Raw genomic sequence first — 21,712 nt, 5'->3', positions numbered from 1 at the left:
GTCCTACCAGTTGTTTTTGTAGAGAACTGTCCAAAATCTTTGACTATAGATGATGTGTGTGTGGCTTTCCTGCGGTCTGAGTTGATGTCAAAAGCAGTAGTCGTATGTGCTCTAGCTAGATAATGCAAATACAATTTAAGTGAAGATGATTTCTTTTGGGAGAATATGTGTCACTACATTTCCCCACCACATAAACAAACTTCTAAAGATGCTGGGACAGCTAATTTTCTTTCTCCTACTAACTATGACTCAAAGCAACTCATGCATTTCATTAATTTTGTCTCAGAATGAGAGGTGGAAATGTTGTGAGTGTGACATGTGACAGCGAGTCCCCCAGGCGGTGTTTTGGCAATCTGAGCTGATTCGAGTCTTGAAAATTAGCCAAACCAATCTCATCTTCCTTTGGTGTCCAGTTTTGTTGTTAGCACACTCTGGACACAGTATTTTTTGCACAGGTTTAGAGAGGTACCATCTCTTCCAGTCTGTTGGATCTGTTTATGAGAATGCACTGCTAGATTGTTGTTATCCTTGCACGCCTAGATTTAGGAGTTGAGACAAAGTGTACAGCATGTTCTGATCACCCATTTAGGTCACTGATCACTCATTTTTTCCCCATAATAATTGGTCAGAGGTTGTCTTAATGAGGTGCTTTTGGTCAGATTAAAAACATACTCTGTAACGGTGCATGTCTGGTTAGGAAACAATCCGACTCGGGCTGACTGACCAAGCTGTATCATAATTCATAATGGGAAATGTGTTGTGTAAAAAGCAGCAGTGGCTGAGCACATTAGTATCAGTTGAAAACCAAAGAGCGCCTAGAAATGCCATTAATCTTCTCTGAGATGCGGTCCTGCCTTGCAGGGAAGCTAGTGCACAAAGCTAACTTGTTAATTCATCTTGATGGATGGCACTGTGAGCGTAATCCTGGAACATAAACCGGTGCTCTCTGATCAATGAGAGGACAGTTTACTTATATGTGACTTGCATAAATACATTTTGCAACTGTTTAAACAGCAGTTTCTAAACGGCACAAATGATCTGCAGGTCTGAAAATATACTTAGACAGGAAGAGGCTGATGGCATGTAAAAAAGTTAACCTTGGTTAAGGGCTGGGTGTACAGATTGACTTAATGAATCTTGATAATGATTCTTAAAAGCCCAAGATTGATAGTGTGTTTTTTTTTTTTTTTTTTTTTTTTTTTTTTTTTTTTTCACCGAATGAAAATTAAATGGAGTTCGGCTGAAAATAGAAACAAGCTCTTTCGGTGTTTGGCTGAATAAGTGAAAACAGAATAAATTGTACCGAACGATGACGTGACGTGATCAAATAGCAACCAGTGCAGAGTGAGAGAACACTCTTTATATTGCAGAATGTCAGCACAGCACTGTGAAAGCATTTAAAGCTGTCAGAGAAAGACGCAAGAATCATTACAAGCACTGACAGCAAGAGACTGTTTAGCACTGCATCACATGTCTTCGATGAGAAGAGGAAGGGGTGATTGTTGCTGTATGATGATTGAAATCCTGAAAAGGCCTTAAACAGTTAGTAAGTGTGATGCGATCTGGGAAAACCTGTTGGATGTCGCCCCGGGACATTTTCAGGAAATTCTGAAAATTGGTTGTATGTAAAAACAAATTCAAAATTAGGCTTTCATGAAATTATTATTCTAACTTATTGTAATAAGTTATATAAAACTATGCCCTCACACACAGGCAGTAGTCTGCTGGAGGAATCTAAGGGAACACTAGAGAGCGGTGAGATGGTTTCCCAGGGTTAGCCATGCTAGTCTGCAAACCTCGCTGGCGTCTCCTTCCATCTGGCTTGCGGGTCTCTTTGGTGGATGATGATGTTGTAATAGTAAAGCTGGGGTTGATGTTGGAGGCACCGGGTTGGTTGTTGCAGTGGGAGGAGAGATGGTGTCTTCTGGATCTTTCGTTTGCTCCGGCTTCTTTCTCGATTTTCGCCTCTTAAAACAGGAAATGGCCTCTCTCTAGTTTTGCCATGGCTTTCTTGATAGATTCCTCCACTTTTTCAAATTTAAAATCCAAAACACTTCACAGTTAAGATTACTTTGAACAGAGTCTTTAAAATCCTTATCCAATTTCAAAACAATGTTTTTAAGAGCAACCATGTCAGCATGAAGCTGTAGACTTTCTTCTCAACACAGCGTTAAAATCTTTAAACATTCCCCGTGTGGGCCACCGTATGTAAAGATCAGCCTTTTTGGAAGATGTTAACTTCTGTTAAAAAGTGGTCAGATCATACTTCGTGAGAGCTTTGAGTGTTTATAAGATGAGACGTGCAACAATGTTAAAAGTGAAAATCATTATGTATTTACAATATTCACAAGAGAATTAAAAGAGAGCAACGACTGTGTTTGTTTGACATTCTGCCTCCTTTATGATGTCCATTTCCTATTTCCTAGTGTCACATAGTAAAGACTGTCTTTCTCTCATGTTAAGAACAGTTAACCTATCAAAATAAAGCACGTAACGCATGTAGTAAAGGTGGATCAATGCATATTTCCCGCCAGTCCTGTATAAACTACGAAATGCAATTTTTTATTTTTTTTTATTCGTCTCAGCCTGCTCAATCTTGATGTCAGTGCCCTAATTTTTTTTTATAATGGACTATTTCACATCCAGAGATGAAGGATCAGATGATGTTACTAAAGAAGGGCAGTCCAATGACAATCTGTTAACGCAAAGGTGCGCTGCGACGCTTTTCACGTTTATGGACAAAAATGATCATGGACACAAATAAACTGCAGAAAGTAATGCTTTCTAATACACTCATGCATTGCATGTTTTCTGACAGCGCTGTGAGCTCGCGACGGATCTGCTTTGTTAACCAGGTTAAAAGTCCAAAGAGTGGGGAAAATCTGCACTGAACCAGTGTTACTTATCAGTTGGGCAGTCACATTTTTATGATTTTTTTGCAATGCATGTTACAATGCACTACGTGCAACAGATTTGTAATGAGACTCATTTATAAATCTGCTGTTGTCAACATAAAGAAGCATTGAGGCCTTCCTGGGCGTTTCAGCCAAAATAAGAGTTGAGAAAAAGAAAGAACTCCATCAACATTCATAAACGTTACTAGTGTAATTGTACTGTTGTTCTGTAAAATAAAATAAAAAGAAAATACTAATGATGATAATTACAACAGCTCCAGTAATCCATTTATTATAACATTCAAACACAGTGTTAAGATTGGGATCTGTAATATTTTCTAATGTTTTAAAAGAACCATATTCGGCTTTCGGCCCAGTGTTTAATTCCTATTTATTTCCTGCTCTATTTGACTCTGACATATTGTGCACTCTCCAGTCTGAAACTCAGACAATATTGTTGTTCATTAGGTGTCTTTAACGTTGTCTGGTAGTAAAGCAGCTGTCCGGGAACATTAGTGGAGTTGACCCAGTGGTCCGGCCGTACTTCTTTCCCCTCCACCAGTCTCCTCTGGAATCTCTCCCCAGTGTCTCGCTCCCACTAAATTGCTTTACTGTGCATCCCATCGATTCTGATGGAGAGCCTGTGATGAATGGCTTTAATAAAGCGAGGTGCAGTTCCCCAAATAAATGTGCGACATGAGGATTTATTAAGAGCATCTGCATTTGGCTGGGACAGAAGCGTGGACCAGAGGGAGAGACTTTTAATGATGAATGTGTCTCTTTCTGCTTCCTCCCCAAAGTGTCACGACACTCTCGTACAGTTTGGTGGCTTCTTGGCGTCTAACCTCAGCACAGAAGACTACATCAAAAGGGTGCCGTCAATCGATGTCCTCTGCAACCAGTTCCACACGCCACACGATGCTGCTTTCTTCCTCTCTCGGCCCATGTATGCCCATCAGATTCTGGTGAGTGTTCACAACGAACTCTTTCACACCCTATTGCAGCAGTTCATATGTACCAACACAAATGTTCGGCACCAAAATTTCAGTTTCCAGTCCAGTTTGCATTTAAATGTGGTCCAGTTTTGCTAATGCAAAAAAATAAAATAATAAAAATACAAATGTGTACGAGCTGAAATGACAATGCAGAATCACTCTGATAATAGGGGGCCATATAGAAAACCACTAATACCCCAGTGACATATTTTCATTTCTGACACCCGAAAAGAAAGTCAGACAGTATGTATTTTCTTTTTAGATTTGTTTTATTTGATCTATTGTTTAGAGCGTACGAGAGGGCCAGTTCCAGGTTATTCCTCTGCTGTTCACTGATGCATAACAGAATAGTTCATTTGTAAGCACCAGTTGTAATTTATGTAATAGCGGTGGCTATGACCATGTTAACAAAAACTTCAAAGAAATCTAAGAGAGTGGAGTAAATGTTTTTCAAATTGATGGCGTGTGAATGTTTTCAGTCTGAACCGATGCATTCATAGCTGTTCATTCAAATTAAAGGCCTAATGTCACCTAGTGGAATTCTTTTTAAACAACCTTTGCAAACACACATTACATTACGGCTTACACCTTTAAGATCGCTTTTATTGTTGCAATGTCTTACAATCTCAGTTGAAACCCAATCATTCCATTCAAATCTACAGACTTGCCAGTTTTCACCCTTGTTTCACCCCCTTGTCTGTCTCTGCGTATTTTGGCAAGTCTTCACATTTTGGCTTGTACTTATGTAACGGAAATCTTCACACCAAGCATTTGTGTTGGTGGGAACAGGGCTTAACACTTGCGTTGAATCTGAAAGTTTGATGTTAGCATGTTTGATAAGCTGATGGTTTAATAATTCAAGCACAGGAGTACCTTGAACAAAATCATGCATGACCTTGGATGAGTTTTGACAGTGCATTTTGGGATTGTTTTATTTGCAAATGGACTGCAGTACTGACTTAAAACTATCCGAACTGAACAGATCTAAAAAGCTTGATTAGTGCAAAAAAAAATAACATTTAAAGCAGTAATAGTATTTAATAGTGGTTGAAATTGTGAAGCATCCAGTAATGCAATATTACCACATTGCTTTAATAAAATTCTTGCATTACTGTGAACTTTGATTTATTTGTTGTATTTGGCGGTATTATAACCTCTATATGATACTGCTTGCCTAATGAATATTTCATACAGAGCTCATTGTGTTCCCCTCAACACTAGACCCCTGCTTCCAGCTCTCCAGGGCATCTCTCTCTTCACCTCCGCCTCTAGTTCTCTTGCAGGCCTCTGCGTACGCTCTTCTTCAGGCTGTTTGTTGTGCTTGAGTGAGTTATAAAGCTTGCCTGCTGTCTCTGTCTTCCCATCAGTCCAAGTACGACGAGTTGAAGAAGGCAGAGAAGGGCAACCGGCAGCAGCAGAAGGTCCATAAGTACATCGCGGCCTGCGAGCAGATCATGGCCCCGGTGCACGAGGCTGTCGTGTCTCTTCACTTGCCCAAAGTGTGGGATGACCTTCGACCTCAGTTCTACGCCACCTTCTGGTCCCTCACCATGTACGACCTGGCGGTGCCGCACAACGCCTACGACCGCGAGGTCAACAAGCTGAAGATGCAGATCAAGGCCATCGATGAAAACACAGAGATGGTGAGAAAACTCAGTCGGTGTATATTGTTGGTCAAAATGAATCAAGCAGTCGTATTTAGAGTCCATTTCTCACTATTAACTAGTTTATTAGCATGTCTATTATTAACATATTGGCTGTTTATCACTACTTTATTATGCATGACAATATTTTACATCCCTAATCCTACTCAATACCTAAACTGCCTTACTATTAATAAGCAGCAAATTAGGAGTTTGGGCCGAAGTCGTAGTTAATGCTTTGGTAATAGCGAGAAATAGACCTTAAAATAAAGTGCGAAACGGTTTCAAATACTTGAAGCCTGCTTGCATTTGATTTTTAAACTGTGTTCAGTAGCACATTTGACTAATATTAAATCAGCCTCTGAAAGGTTATAATTGTAGTGGCAGTTTATATTTGCTGGAATAATGATTCTGCTGTGAAGCTCAAGTTTGTCATAATTAACAGCCCATGAAAGCATCTGCTCTCTGTGTAAAGTATTGCAGTCACATGACCCCATGCTCTGCTAGAGTACATTTAGTTGCACATCATAATAATAGTTTTAAAGCCTCTCTTCATGGACAGTGCTGCCAGCCGCATATCAGAGGTTTTAGCTCCATATCCTAACCATGGGGAATTTGATCATGTTTCATCCCTAGCACATATCAACTTTCACTTTCAGCACTGACCTCGATCTCGAAGCTCATCCATAATATAAACTTGATTTTTCATGAGGCTGTTGGTTTTACAGATGTCACTGCTAAATACTCATGCGGGAATCATTGCAGTCACACAGACTCTTCTGCAGTTGTTCATGAAATGCTCTTCTCTATTGCAGCCTCTGAACAAAAAGAAGAAAGAGAAGGAGCGCTGCACAGCGCTGCAGGACAAGCTGCAGGAAGAGGAGAAGAAGCAGCTGGAGCATGTTCAGAGAGTCCTGCACCGTCTCAAACTGGAGAAAGACAACTGGCTGCTCGCCAGTGAGTCCTCCGATCACTCTCTCACAGTCTCTCCGCTGCGCCTCTCTCACAGTCTCTCCGCTGCGCCTCTCTCACTCTCTCACAGTCTCTCCGCTGCGCCTCTCTCACTCTCTCACAGTCTCTCCGCTGCGCCTCTCTCACTCTCTCACACTCTCTCCGCTGCACCTCTCTCACTCTCTCACAGTCTCTCCGCTGCGCCTCTCTCACTCTCTCACAGTCTCTCCGCTGCGCCTCTCTCACTCTCTCACAGTCTCTCCGCTGCGCCTCTCTCACTCTCTCACAGTCTCTCCGCTGCGCCTCTCTCACTCTCTCACACTCTCTCCGCTGCGCCTCTCTCACTCTCTCACAGTCTCTCCGCTGCGCCTCTCTCACTCTCTCACAGTCTCTCCGCTGCGCCTCTCTCACTCTCTCACACTCTCTCCGCTGCGCCTCTCTCACTCTCTCACAGTCTCTCCGCTGCGCCTCTCTCACTCTCTCACAGTCTCTCCGCTGCGCCTCTCTCACTCTCTCACAGTCTCTCCGCTGCGCCTCTCTCACTCTCTCACAGTCTCTCCGCTGCGCCTCTCTCACTCTCTCACAGTCTCTCCGCTGCGCCTCTCTCACTCTCTCACAGTCTCTCCGCTGCGCCTCTCACTCTCTCACAGTCTCTCCGCTGCGCCTCTCTCACTCTCTCACAGTCTCTCCGCTGCACCTCTCTCACTCTCTCACAGTCTCTCCGCTGCGCCTCTCTCACTCTCTCACAGTCTCTCCGCTGCGCCTCTCTCACTCTCTCACAGTCTCTCCGCTGCACCTCTCTCACTCTCTCACAGTCTCTCCGCTGCGCCTCTCTCACTCTCTCACAGTCTCTCCGCTGCGCCTCTCACTCTCTCACACTCTCTCTGCTGCGTCTCTCTCACTCTCTCACAGTCTCTCCGCTGCGCCTCTCTCACTCTCTCACAGTCTCTCCGCTGCGCCTCTCTCACTCTCTCACAGTCTCTCCGCTGCGCCTCTCTCACTCTCTCACAGTCTCTCCGCTGCACCTCTCTCACTCTCTCACAGTCTCTCCGCTGCGCCTCTCTCACTCTCTCACAGTCTCTCCGCTGCGCCTCTCTCACTCTCTCACAGTCTCTCCGCTGCGCCTCTCTCACTCTCTCACAGTCTCTCCGCTGCGCCTCTCTCACTCTCTCACAGTCTCTCCGCTGCACCTCTCTCACTCTCTCACAGTCTCTCCGCTGCACCTCTCTCACTCTCTCACAGTCTCTCCGCTGCGCCTCTCTCACTCTCTCACAGTCTCTCCGCTGCGCCTCTCTCACTCTCTCACAGTCTCTCCGCTGCGCCTCTCTCACTCTCTCACAGTCTCTCCGCTGCGCCTCTCACTCTCTCACACTCTCTCTGCTGCGTCTCTCTCACTCTCTCACAGTCTCTCCGCTGCGCCTCTCTCACTCTCTCACAGTCTCTCCGCTGCGCCTCTCACAGTCTCTCCGCTGCGCCTCTCTCACTCTCTCACAGTCTCTCCGCTGCGCCTCTCTCACGCTCGTATTCCCTCTCTTCACAGAATCCACTAAGAATGAAACCATCACCAAGTTCCTGCAGCTCTGTATCTTCCCCCGCTGCGTCTTCTCAGCCATCGATGCCGTTTACTGCGCTCGCTTCGTGGAGCTGGTGCACCAGCAGAAGACGCCCAACTTCTGCACCCTGCTCTGCTACGACCGAGTGAGTCCACTGCACCATGACAGACACGCTCAACAAACGGGCTCTCCCTTGAGAACCATCATCCCATGTTCCTTTCAGTGTGAAGTGAAATACATACAAATTAACTGGTGTAAATTAGATGCTTTCTACAGTGTAAGAACACAAAATGAATTCAAGTCCATTTTCTAAATTTTACACATTTGATATTTGATTGCAAGCAAAAATATCAACCGTTCAACCCTGTTACCCAAATTAGTTCTGTTACCTCAAATGTATATTTAAATGTAAAATTTGGTTGTAAATAATTATAAAAAACATATTACAGATTATTTAGTCGCTGTTGGGTGGCAGCATAATTTAGGCTCAAATTATGTAAAAATGAGGTATTTTAATTTGTTTGGAAGCTTTATTCAATTTGTTCATAATGATAATTAATAAAAAAAAGAAAAATAAATAATTGTGCTCCGATGATGTCCCAGATCTCATTGAAAGTAAAAAGTAGCACAAAGACATTTAGTTGGGCCTCCTGACAGCTGATATTAAACTAACCCTTTGTTGATGTGATTTGATGAAGGAGTTTTAGTCTCTCTGCTGGAGAGTGTTATGGCAGGTCTGTTAATGGGTGGTTTGCCTTTGGCTCCAGTCAGAGAGCTCCACGCTTCTCTAGGGCTCTGTGTGTTAATGTGTTGCTCTCTTCTGCTTGTATCTGAATGTTTGAAGTGGGGTCTGTGTTTAACGGCAGCACGACTCGTCCTCTCTCCGCGCTCATCTAGGTGTTCTCTGATATCATCTACACGGTGGCGAGCTGCACAGAGAACGAGTCGCGCCGCTACGGCCGCTTCCTGTGCTGCATGCTGGAGACGGTGACGCGGTGGCACAGCGACAGAGCCGTCTATGAGAAGGTACGCTGTAGACTGGTTCACTTCCTGTCACTGCTGTCTCTAGCGTGTCCTAGTCACCACTAGATTGGTATCTGTGAAAACCAGTTGGCAGCGCGTCCCTTCCCTGAAGGATCAGAGTGTTTAAATGTTCGTCAGGAGTGAACTGATCCTCAACGCTTATTCTTTTTTTTGTACAATAGACTTTTATTAGATAACCAGATAAAATCGTTTCTGTCTGTATATTTTGGGGTTTTGGGTTAAACGTGCTGGTGTGATCTGTTTTCTTGTCTGTTTCTGGGTCCCTCACTAGGAATGTGGCAATTATCCTGGGTTCCTGACTATTTTCCGAGCCAGTGGTTTTGACGGAGGGAACAAAGCCGATCAGCTGGACTATGAGAATTTCCGGCATGTTGCCCACAAGTGGCATTACAAGTTGACTAAAGTTAGTACTGTGCTCTTCAGACAATTCAAACATGTATCATGTTGTAGAGCTGATTGATTAAAAATTATTAAAAATCTGAAGATTTCCTGATAATTAAAAGAGATATTACCTCCCAAATGATCATTTATGACGTTGAGAACTTACAAAAAAGAACTTTTCGAAATAAATATTTAACTTAAACTTTGCATACTTAATGTGTGTATTAATGTGTTTAAAGAAAAAAAAAGATTAAGAAATGTAATTAATACTCTTAACAACTGTGAATAGGTGGTGGTCTCAATGAGAGAGATACTCAGTCATTCATTCAAATAAACCGCAGTGGATTTGCCTGCAGTTCTTTGAATGAGTCACTGAATCATTGGCTAACCGAGGATCCGCTCAGTAATGAAACAATGCTGTGTTGCTTGCAGATGCTCCACAGACAAACTGTTCTCTTTTGTGAAATTGAGCAAATAATTGATAATTATTGTCTAAAATTCAGCATTATATTCTCTCAATTCTTTGATGCAATTGCTCAATTATAAAGATCACATTCCCAATTGTGGAGATATTCTATAATAGTCGTTGTCCTGCATCATGTTCATCTGCGTACAGTGGGGTCTGTTACAATGACATCACTTCCTCCAAATCAGAGCAACTAAGCAGCCAAAGTTGTTTAATGCATTTACAAATTGTAACTAAATCTGAATTCAACATGTTAAGGCGTGTTTTTGACAAATTTCTTTATTTTTGCATCATTTTTTAAATGATAATGTTTAAGCGTTCTAGCCATGGCTTAGCGGTTTGCTTTGTGCCTTGATTTTTAGAGTCATATGTGGAATACATGTGCGCTACTACACAATCTCTGAGCCTCATTTAATCTGATTAGTTAACAATATTCCTGGCGTTTTTGATCGCTTATGTAAGGCTTTGTGTTTGGTATAATCACCCACAGAAGAATCTCCTCTTCTCCCCTCAGGCGTCGGTTCACTGTCTGGAGACGGGCGAGTACACCCACATCCGTAACATCCTGATCGTGCTCACCAAGATCCTGCCCTGGTACCCCAAGGTGCTGAACCTGGGCCAGGCTCTGGAGTGCCGCGTTCACAAGATCTGCCAGGAGGAGAAAGAGAAGAGGCCCGATCTCTATGCGTTAGCCATGGGGTAAACTGAGCCGAGAGCCGGCTGGCCTCAGCATTTCAAGTGCTTTCACCACACTGGGTCAGAGGGTCACTGTCAGGAGACTGGCTGGTGGTAGTGTAGTGCTTGCTTTCTCTTCAGATGTAGGGAATTTTCACTGGCTGCATTTCTGAAGGTGTGTTGTTATATCTGCTGGCGTTATGAGGATGAACTATATGCCACAAGGTTAGGAAATGTTGCCAACAACTCGTTTCTGAATCACGGTTTGGTTCAAACCTTGGCCAATTGTTTTACTCAACAGCAAATAAAAGTAGCAATTTTATTAGATCCTCCCCAAATTTGTGATGTTTAATCAGTTGGTTTGCCAAACTATTTACTTGTGACTCATCTAAATTAGATCAAACCCAAATTTGTGATGGTTGATCATCTTTGCAAGGCTTTTATGTAAAAGAACTGAAATGCGCTTCAATTATTTCTTGCGACCCAGCTACTCATAGGGAGTTTGGTCACTTACAGTCCAGTCATTTGTTTAACTCTGTTTTCAAGCAAGACCTTGAGGAAGTTGCTGGTGAATTCTTGAATCTTGGCACAAAAGAGAAAATATATCATACACACATTTTTGGCACATCATAGAGCTGGGTCTACATGAAGAATCACGGGTTCTGCTTCTATGACTTTATTAATTGTCTGCAATATTTGCCCGGTGGATATTTATCCTGAAAGCATTTTAATTTAAGCCTCCACAAGCTTTTATGTGTGCGGTTGCCAGATGTCAAGAGTTTAAATCTCCCCCAATCAGAGCTTTTCTCTTAAATCGATACAATTTCTGCCGAGTGCTTCACTTAATCTTCCCATTCCCATTCCTCTCTTACACAACAGAAGCTGAAACACCTGCATTTAGCCGCTTCTATTGGGATATTCTGCTCAAATGAAAGTGTAATTCTTTCACAGGGTTGTTTACACTGTTTGCACCAACTAAATCTGCAATTAAATCATGCAAGTTGACATTCTCTCGGTTTGTGCTTCTGTGAAAGTGCAGTAAATCCCGAGAAATGAAGAAAAATTAAATGAAATGAGAATAATCGTGAATATTTTTGAGCAGAATAATCATAATGGACAGTCCAACCATTGTCATGCAGCCCATGTGTGATTTGGTTACTCTCTTCATATATTTACTCGGCCTTAAAGTGCTTTTCCTGAATGTACCAGTAGGGGTGCTGTGACCAAATAAATCCACTCTGCCTTACAATGTGCATGTGTAAGTAGGCTTAAAACATTACAGAATAATTACAGAAATAAATCATGAATGAGGGAAGTCCCCCTCCGCCAACCATCAGCTGTTCCTTAACCGTCAGTTGGCAGAGGTTAGCCACATTAAGGCAGATTTATTCGTTGCTCTTTTCTGCCGTGGGATCGATGAAATTTGCCGGACGGGTGCTGTTGAAGACGGTCAGCAGTGGCTGGTCATCTCAGGCGCATGTGAAGGGTTGTGAGAGTTTGTTGTGAGGTTGTTTGTGGAGGAGACTTGAAGACGTGATTCAGTGCAGTCATTCCATCCGAGACGTCAAGAGTAGGTTTGGCCTCTTAAAGAGCCTCTTCATTGCTGCTTGATGAACACATTCCATTCAGCTACTGGTCTTTGCCGGCTGGAAGGCTTCTGTTGTGTCCTGATAAGGTGATCTTATCAGTTTTGCTTCATTAGTGACGAGGACTCGATCATGCCCCACTGATTCCCAAGAGCAGCCGCCGCTCTCCTGAATGACACAGCAGATCTGAGACCAAACCTGAACATCTCTAGACATGGCTACGTTTAAGGCAGTTTCCTAAAATAGAAGGGACTCGTTTCAAATTCAGCAGGACACGCATTCTCATATGAAACACACTTGACTGTCAACTGATTCTAGTACAGTTTGCGGATAGCTTTTTGCTAAGCTAATGGCATGAAACCTTTAAAGATTTCTTTTATTAACCTTTAGTAATCCACATTTACTGTCTGCATCTTTAAATGAGATTGTTAGAAGCTTACTGCTTATCTTTTGGACTAGACATCACATTGAGATATACTGCTGTTCATAGTTTTGGCCAGTAAGCTTTTATTATGTTATTAATACTTTTAGTAATGACACATTGTGTTGATCACGTGTTACGGTAGATATTTGAACATTTGTTCCATAACAAAAGAAATCTGTTCTCAAGAAGAACCAAAAAGAAAAGCACTTTTTGCACAAAAATATCGGACACCACAGCTGTTTTAACATTGATAATAATAATCAGGAATGTTTCTTGATCATGTGACACTGAAAATTAAGATTTGATCACTGGAATCAGATGCATCTTAAAATGTACAGTATTGTTCAAAATAATAGCAGTACAATGTGACTAACCAGAATAATCAAGGTTTTTCGTATATTTTTTTATTGCTACGTGGCAAACAAGTTACCAGTAGGTTTAGTAGATTCTCAGAAAACAAATGAGACCCAGCATTCATGATATGCACGCTCTTAAGGCTGTGCAATTGGGCAATTAGTTGAATTAGTTGAAAGGGATGTGTTCAAAAAAATAGCAGTGTGGCATTCAATCACTGAGGTCATCAATTTTGTGAAGAAACAGGTGTGAATCAGGTGGCCCCTATTTAAGGATGAAGCCAACACTTGTTGAACATGCATTTGAAAGCTGAGGAAAATGGGTCGTTCAAGACATTGTTCAGAAGAACAGCGTACTTTGATTAAAAAGTTGATTAGAGAGGGGAAAACCTATAAAGAGGTGCAAAAAAATGATAGGCTGTTCAGCTAAAATGATCTCCAATGCCTTAAAATGGAGAGCAAAACCAGAGAGACGTGGAAGAAAACGGAAGACAACCATCAAAATGGATAGAAGAATAACCAGAATGGCAAAGGCTCAGCCAATGATCACCTCCAGGATGATCAAAGACAGTCTGGAGTTACCTGTAAGTACTGTGACAGTTAGAAGACGTCTGTGTGAAGCTAATCTATTTTCAAGAATCCCCCGCAAAGTCCCTCTGTTAAAAAAAAGGCATGTGCAGAAGAGGTTACAATTTGCCAAAGAACACATCAACTGGCCTAAAGAGAAATGGAGGAACATTTTGTGGACTGATGAGAGTAAAATTGTTCTTTTTGGGTCCAAGGGCCACAGGCAGTTTGTGAGACGACCCCCAAACTCTGAATTCAAGCCACAGTACACAGTGAAGACAGTGAAGCATGGAGGTGCAAGAATCATGATATGGGCATGTTTCTCCTACTATGGTGTTGGGCCTATTTATCGCATACCAGGGATCATGGATCAGTTTGCATATGTTAAAATACTTGAAGAGGTCATGTTGCCCTATGCTAAAGAGGACATGCCCTTGAAATGGTTGTTTCAACAAGACAATGACCCAAAACACACTAGTAAACGTGCAAAGTCTTGGTTCCAAACCAACAAAATGAATGTTATGGAGTGGCCAGCCCAATCTCCAGACCTTAATCCAATTGAGAACTTGTGGGGTGATACCAAAAATGCTGTTTCTGAAGCAAAACCAAGAAATGTGAATGAATTGTGGAATGTTGTTAAAGAATCATGGAGTGGAATAACAGCTGAGAGGTGCCGCAAGTTGGTTGACTCCATGCCACACAGATGTCAAGCAGTTTTAAAAAAATGTGGTCATACAACTAAATATTAGTTTAGTGATTCACAGGATTGCTAAATCCCCCCCAAAAAAATGTTTGTACAAAATAGTTTTGAGTTTGTACAGTCAAAGGTAGACACTGCTATTTTTTTGAACACACCCCTTTCAACTAATTGCCCAATTGCACAGCCTTAAGAGCGTGCATATCATGAATGCTGGGTCTTGTTTGTTTTCTGAGAATCTACTGAACCTACTGGTAACTTGTTTGCCACGTAGCAATAAAAAATATACTAAAAACCTTGATTATTCTGGTTAGTCACATTGTACTGCTATTATTTTGAACAATACTGTATTTGAATGAAAGTTATTTATAGTTGTAAAAAAAGAAAAATAATAATGCTCAGAACTTTTTTTTTTTTTTTTTAAATACAATGTTGTTGAGCATAAGTCTTTTCAAAAACTAAAACTTACTGACCACAAACTTTTGAGCAGAAGTGTATTTTGGATTAAAATAATGTTTAGTTTTAGTTCGAGCAGCTCGAGTGGTTTAGAGACAATCTGCATGTCATGGGCTTGTAAATGGATTGGATGTCCAATCATAATGAGGAACGGATTTCTTTCTAAATTGGCGTCTTCTGTTGCAGAATTGGTAATAACTGTTGACGTGTAATTGTTGCGTTCATGCCACCAGTGGGATTTCTCAGCACACCTCGGGTTATTAGGCAGACGTGGGCCCTGTTCTTTGTGTTTCTCTGTAGACTCTTGGAATCAACAAGAAATGAGAGAGAGAAATCAGACCTTGTGTTCAGCCTCTCAAAAGCATACCGATCTAGTTACGTTATTATTGTGGCCTCGGCGAACACAACCCCTCTCGAGGATTTCTTGTTGAATCCATCCTTTCCTGAGTGATTTTAAGCATTGCTCTTTGTGTTACCATCTGCCGTGATTTTAACCGTGTGTGTGACTTGCAGCTACTCTGGCCAATTGAAAGGCAGGAAAGTGCACATGGTGCCAGAAAATGAGTTCCACCATAAGGAGCAGCCAGTGCGCAGCGCCACGCCTGGCACTCTGCAGAACGGACCGGGCAACACGGGCAAGCCTGCGGTCACCGCCAACACCAGCGCTGGCAAAGCCGAGGAGGGCGCCGTCGAGGACTCAGGTGACGCTATTTGAATAATTGTCCTGTTTTCCTCTGCGAAGCTTCAGGAATTGATTTGGTAGCATCTGGACTTGTTTATCCATTTATTGAGAGCATCTTGACAATCATTTAAAATTAAAAATGAAATGACGCTATAGAGTACAACACCCTGAGGGAGTTAATTGCAATTACTGTGTGAATTGGGGTAAAACTACAGAGGGCATTAGAACAGAAAAGGCTCGCACAGAACAAGTACACCAGCAGGATTGATCAGAAGAGCTGTGCAGGACATGTGACTCCAGACTCCTCAGGATGGACTCGGTCCGCTCCACAACGAGGCCTTCGCTTACCTCACGGGATTGCACTAAAAATGTTCATTTCGAGTCTACTGAATTTCAGTGACTTGATTGCATCATGAATATCACAGAATGAGCTGTCACACATATACAACGAGTGTCCTCGTGACCAAGCTTATGCTTGCAGAACTTGGAGTTTAAGTTGTTTGGAAAAGGGAAAAAATCACACTACTGTTCAGAATTATTGTTGTGCTTAACACGACTGGATTGATTTGGTCAAAAATAGTCACAACCTTAATCTCAATAATAATATTATTAATAATAAGAAAAGTTACCAATGTAAAGTGTTTTTTTCGGTAACACTTTAGTATAGGGAGCATTTGTCACCATTAAATAGTTGCTTATTAGCATGCATGTTATTAACATATTAGCTGTTTATTGGCACTTACAAAGCACATATTATACATCTCTAATCCTAGCCAACACCTAAACTTAACTATTAATAAGCAGTAGGAGTTTGAGGCAGAAGTTGTAGTTAATGGTGAGAATTGGACTTTAAAGTATGACCATGTTTTCTACATGAATCTGTTCAAATGTAATTGATTTCTGTGATGTGCAGCTGAATCTTTAGCATCATTACTCCAGTCTTCAGTGTCACATGATCCTTCAAAAGTCATTCTAATGTGCTGATTTGCTGCTCAAGAAACATTTTTGATTATCATCAATGTTGAAAACTTGCTGCTGCTTCGTATTTTTGGAACTGTGACACTTTATTTTTCTGGTATTTTTGAATAAAAAGTTCAAAAGAACAGCATTTACAGTATATAAAAACCTCGTAACATTAGAAATGTATTTTCTTCCATTTTTGATCGGTTAAAAGAAAAAGCATCCTGGCTCAAACGTTTGAACACTTTTAGGAAAGGCTTGAGTTAAGTCACACCTGGATTTGTTGGAAGCAGTGTAACAACCTTTTAGAAGGGAAACCACTGTGTTTGCACTGAAATGGGAATCCACATACAGCTCAATACCCAAGTGACAGCACCTCGATTGTGAAACATGGTGTTGCTAAGAGTTCTTGATGCATTTCAGCAGCTGCTCGCTGCAAGATACTGTGAAGAGGTCGAATCCCCATCATCAGTTCAGTTCTGCCTCCTATTAGAAGCTGTGATGTGAATTTACTAAAGTACTAACAAAGTGCTGTTTAAAAATACAAAAGTCTTATCTTTTGAAGTGAAACCGTTTCCAATCGAATGAGCTAATATGTTAGCACGAGACTTTAGATGCGACTATTGTGCCACTTCTTTTTTTTTTTAAGCCCCCCCAAATCTCATCTCGTTTTTCCGGTGTGTTTTAAATAATTCACTTTCTGTGAAACACAATCTGTGTTTCATTCACTTTTAATGAGCTTTCAATGGCACATGAAGGATGCTTGCAAATTCCCAGCATGCTTAATAGCTTTATATATTTAAATCAAGAGCAAATGTCATAACTCCTTCACTGCGGCACTGAACAGAGGAGCTTTGGCTTTATTCCACTTTATCAGGACGTTCTGTCATGCTACAGTTTGTCTCGTTTGGTAGGTATGGACACAGTATTTGTGTGACGTCCGTGTCGGCTTGGTCTATTTGCAGATAAATCCAAGGACAAATCTCAGGCGGTTCAGAAAACTGCCAGCAAAAACAGCACCACAGCCAATAAAGTGAACAGCAGCAACGGAAGCAGCACGCCAAACAGGTACTGCACCCGCACACGCTCAGAATGATGTACTGCTCTCATCTCTTATATAATCTCATTAAAAGTTGAAGCCCCGGGGTGAGAAAGTTTAGCAGGGGCTTATTATTTCAAACTACTCGCCAAATAAATCAATCCTTTATCAAAGTCTACCTTCCTTATGAACTGTGTAATCAAATTGAACAGTGTTCCAGGCAAGAATCCTCTTACAATTCTATTAAACTGAGCAATTGCAGAGAGAAATGTCTTGAAAGGAACCATCTCTGAAAGGCATGGCTGTTACAACACACAATTGCACGATGGCCCATCAAATTGGCTGTGTAAAACATAATTTGGAAAGAAATACTTCAATGGGAGACTGGCAAAGAAAGGTCCCCATTAATTTCCATTCAGGAATTGTGAATGGAATGAGATTGTAATGGATTTCTATGGGTTTTAACGTGGTTTGGTGGGGTCAGGGAAAGTGGCGTAGTCAGGAATATGTAATTCACCTGAGATGAGAGGACAGAGGGGTCACGATGTGCTCTGTTTTAATAATGAATGACACAGTCAGGAGAATTCAGCCTGAGAAAACAGAGACGAATATAAATGCTTTTTGGTTTGAACGATCATATTAGCTTTCAGAAGTTTACATGCTTTCCTTTCACCTCATTTTTGCATGTGTGCAGTAGCCTGGTTTCATTTTGACTAGGTGATATGGTTTGAGCGAACTGTAAGGCATAAAAATGTTTTTTTTTTCTTTTTAGTAAAGGATCAGAATAAGGAGGTGATTAATCTTAAGAAAATGCTACTAGTCAAGCTCAGTTCGTCAAATATTTCATTAGCTCTTGATTTTTAATTCTTCATATATTCTTATCTGTAGATGTTCAGTGTTTTTTACAGCCCAAATTAGAATATAAACCATACAATTTGTGTGATTTTCTACTAGCAAAAGTTAACAACATAAATCTATTTGAATAAATAACACATTTTAGGGGAAATTTTGGTGTGTTTGATAAATTTGTTTCCCTTAAAATTAAATTAAAGAAAAGTACTTGATTGTTTCCCAAAATAGTTTGGTTTGTACGTTGTGTTAAAATGGAGAAATCTAAATGATTAATCTGTCTTCCTGATATGAATTTAAAGAAATATACTAAATATTAATTTAATTAATTCAAAAGTCAATTTTTCCAAAAAAATAAATGAATAAATAAGCTCTTTCTTTACTTTAGTATTTTAATAGACAGAAAACAGAGAAATAATTAAATCAAACTTATCATATTGTGTTTTTAATGCATATAAGACTAAGGTGAAACAGGCCAAACTCAATTTGGGAAGTCTTGTATGCAGATATTTTGCCCTAAAGCTACTGAATACATTTCACTCCATTAATTTTACATTAGATAAGCGTTTATCTAACATAACTCTCTCCCCAAAGAACGCCTCGACTTTAAGCATTTGTAGCTTTAAAATAAAAAGTCAACAGAGACCAATCTGTACTATCCGTGATGTTTTATGAGATCTGAAATGGTGTTATAATACATTTTATCAGTGGTGTCAATCCAGAACGTCTCCAACTTATCAAAGCTATTCTGTATCTCCGAATAAAAGCCAAAAATCACATTTCAGCAGACTTCATTTGATCCCTGATCTCTCAACAGCACTAAAGGGAGTAAAGAGAAGGAAGATAAAGAGAAGACCACAAAAGAGAAAAAGGAGAAGAAAGACAAGAACCCAGGAAGCACTCCAGAGGCCAAGGCAGGAGGGAAGGACAAACAGAAGGAGGAGAAGCCCACTGACAGCAAGGAGAAGACGCCCAAGGCTGACAAGGACAAGAGGAAGGATGACAAGAAGGAAGAGAAGAGCAAGATCGATGGGAAATCCGCCGAAAAAGAGTGGTCCAAGGAGCGCGATGTGTCCAACGACAGCAAGACTAAGGAAGGCAGCAAAGTGGAGAAGAGCGCTGGGACGGGAAGCATGAAGTCCCTCGTGCCCAGATCCGAAGGAGTCGAGTCTGAACGGGGTAAGATGGGCCTGGTGCTGTTCCCTTAAATATGCTTCACTGCACTTCTTTGATGTTGTTTGGACTTTAAGAACAGTGCATAAAAGAATGTATTAATGCTAAAAGGAAAGTTCAGAGCATAGAATCCACTAGACATGTTGTTTTTCAATGAAAGGTTTCTTGGATTTAGTTAACCTGCAAATTAAAGGGATACTCCACCCCGAAATGAAAATGTTGTCATTAATCACTTATACCCGTGTCGTTCCAAACCCGCAAAAGCTTGGTTTGTCTTCGGAACACAATTTAAGATATTTTGGATGAAAACAGGGAGGCTTGTGACTGTCCCATAAACTGGCAAGTAAAATAACACTTTCAAGTACCAGAAAAGAATGAAAAAAATCATCGGAATAGTCCATATGCCATCAGTAGTTCTATCGTAACGTTGTGAAGCGACAATACTTATTGTACGAAAAAAATGTCTTTTAAACCAATTTGTTTCCTCTGTGTCACTCCACATCAGCGTAGCGCCATTTTGGAGAATCTGAGCAGTACTCAAGCAGCTTGTGTGCCACAAGGATACTTTTTCTACATATATTCACACTGTGGTTTGAAAGAAAACAGCACATCCTGTGTCGTGGTTGACACAGAAGAGCGTATGCTACCTGCATTTTGGGGTGGAATATCCTTTTAAAGTTACTCACCGTATTTCTGCAAACACAATATCAAAAGCATTTCTTGTAGCTAATCCTCATATTTCTTCTCTCAGCAGAGCAAAAAAGACGAAAACTTGATACACACTCGTCACCATCGCACTCCTCTGCAGTTAAGGTTAGTATGGCCTGAGGAGAGCTGTGCACTTCTTTCCTGTTGTCCCCACCTGTCGGAGATCACGTGTTTCCCAAACCTTCCTCGTCCCTCCGCGACACCCGTTGGAGTTTGAGAGGAGGCCTCTGGAGCCCAGCCGTTGTAGGAGAGCAGTGGGGGGAATTTGGCATCTAATGGACTATTTTTGGGAGAAATATTTTTCAATAGATGTCAAATTTTTTAAAATGTGTTTCCAAGGACTTGCCAAAAATGGCATTCAGTGCTAGCACATGCTTTGTTTTTGCTCACTTTTACACGATAAGAGAATCTACCCAAGTGCCTCACAAGTTTTGTTCCTTTTCGTATGCTGTACTTTTTGTAAGATTGTAAACCTAGATATTTATTTTTGTAAATCCCCCTGCCCTTTTTTCGAATCATAACACATTACATTCTGAGAAAGCAAAAAGTAAGAAGTTAATACGTTTTTGTTTTTTAAACTAAACATCGAGACAAGAGAATGTTTCTGCCGGAAAAAAAATCCTGAAGAAGTCAGATCTGTGACTCCTGGAGGAGCTGGAATATTTCTGCTTGTTTTCCTGCATCACCGTTCGGGGATCCCAGACAAGAATATGCTCGACTTTTTTCATCTATCCTGTTTTTTTCCGCTGTGGAAGGGGAGAGTTTCCCAGACATCCCTGCGACTAGCAGACGGCTCCATCAGCATCCAGAGAAACCCGCGTCACCAGCAATTACGACATAAAGAGAAAGGCAACCAGGGAAAGCGTGTGGGCATGGCCTTCCCAGAGGGATCTGTCTGTCCGTGACCAGGAATCTTGTTGCAATTGTCTATAAGCGAGACCTCATGCCAAAGTGTACATGACCTCTTCATTAATGAATCCTAGATGAGTTTAGCTTGTTTTATCATCTTCATGAACTCCCTTAGTGCTTTTACAGTATGTTTGCTTTATCTTAGACCAAAGATACGAGTTAAGACAGAGCAGTGACGTTCTCCAGGCACATGTAGGTTGAGAGAATCTAGTGCAGACTAATGTTAGGCTCCGATAGACCAGTCTCTTCGTCTCTAACCATGTGAAAGTTCTAGTCTTTGAAGGTCTTTATGGGGATGTGTTGATTGACGGCCAGCCTCCCCCAGCCTTTCTCCTGCTGTGTGCCATCCTCTCCAGCTCATCTGTCATCTCCATTCATTCCTACAGGACAATCTCAACGACTTCAAGGACTCTGCATCAAAGGTTTGGACCTTTTTCAATCCTTAACTCTGATGGTGTCTCCAAACCTAGTGAACTGCCCACCTAGACCATTCAAACAGTCATTACAAATGCCCTGTTTGCCTCTAGAGCCGTGTTTCCACCGAAATTACCTCAAACAATTGTACCAGGAACTATTTTCCCAATACAAAGTACGCCGTAAAGTTTCAGACTTGCATACTCTTTGCGAGTGTGAGCTCCTGCGGATGGACGACACAAGTCTGTTAGTTCGTCAAACAGCAGCGTACTTGATAGTCAATCAGCTCGCCT

The 21,712-nt window shown here is 41.4% G+C and overlaps 1 protein-coding gene across 3 annotated transcripts in view; it reads left to right on the top strand.

Moving 5' to 3' along the window:
- Window positions 1–21,712, top strand: part of LOC127970977 (THO complex subunit 2) — a 64,152-nt gene that overhangs the window by 33,313 nt on the left and 9,127 nt on the right. For 2 of the 3 annotated variants that reach the window (XM_052573699.1, XM_052573700.1), the window contains exons 22-33: window positions 3,695–3,859; window positions 5,257–5,532; window positions 6,348–6,489; window positions 8,024–8,181; window positions 8,934–9,062; window positions 9,352–9,483; window positions 10,442–10,626; window positions 15,199–15,386; window positions 17,293–17,395; window positions 19,033–19,394; window positions 20,140–20,201; window positions 21,392–21,427. In XM_052573699.1, the coding sequence (XP_052429659.1) occupies window positions 3,695–3,859; window positions 5,257–5,532; window positions 6,348–6,489; window positions 8,024–8,181; window positions 8,934–9,062; window positions 9,352–9,483; window positions 10,442–10,626; window positions 15,199–15,386; window positions 17,293–17,395; window positions 19,033–19,394; window positions 20,140–20,201; window positions 21,392–21,427 (1,938 nt within the window). The remainder of the gene's footprint in view (window positions 1–3,694; window positions 3,860–5,256; window positions 5,533–6,347; window positions 6,490–8,023; window positions 8,182–8,933; window positions 9,063–9,351; window positions 9,484–10,441; window positions 10,627–15,198; window positions 15,387–17,292; window positions 17,396–19,032; window positions 19,395–20,139; window positions 20,202–21,391; window positions 21,428–21,712) is intronic. The other variant, XM_052573701.1, reaches the window with a different exon arrangement.

This window comes from Carassius gibelio, chromosome B14, assembly GCF_023724105.1.
Source record: "Carassius gibelio isolate Cgi1373 ecotype wild population from Czech Republic chromosome B14, carGib1.2-hapl.c, whole genome shotgun sequence".
NCBI lineage: Eukaryota > Metazoa > Chordata > Actinopteri > Cypriniformes > Cyprinidae > Carassius > Carassius gibelio.
The sequence above is the reverse complement of the archived record's forward strand: the minus strand, read 5'-3'. Positions and strand labels throughout refer to the sequence as shown.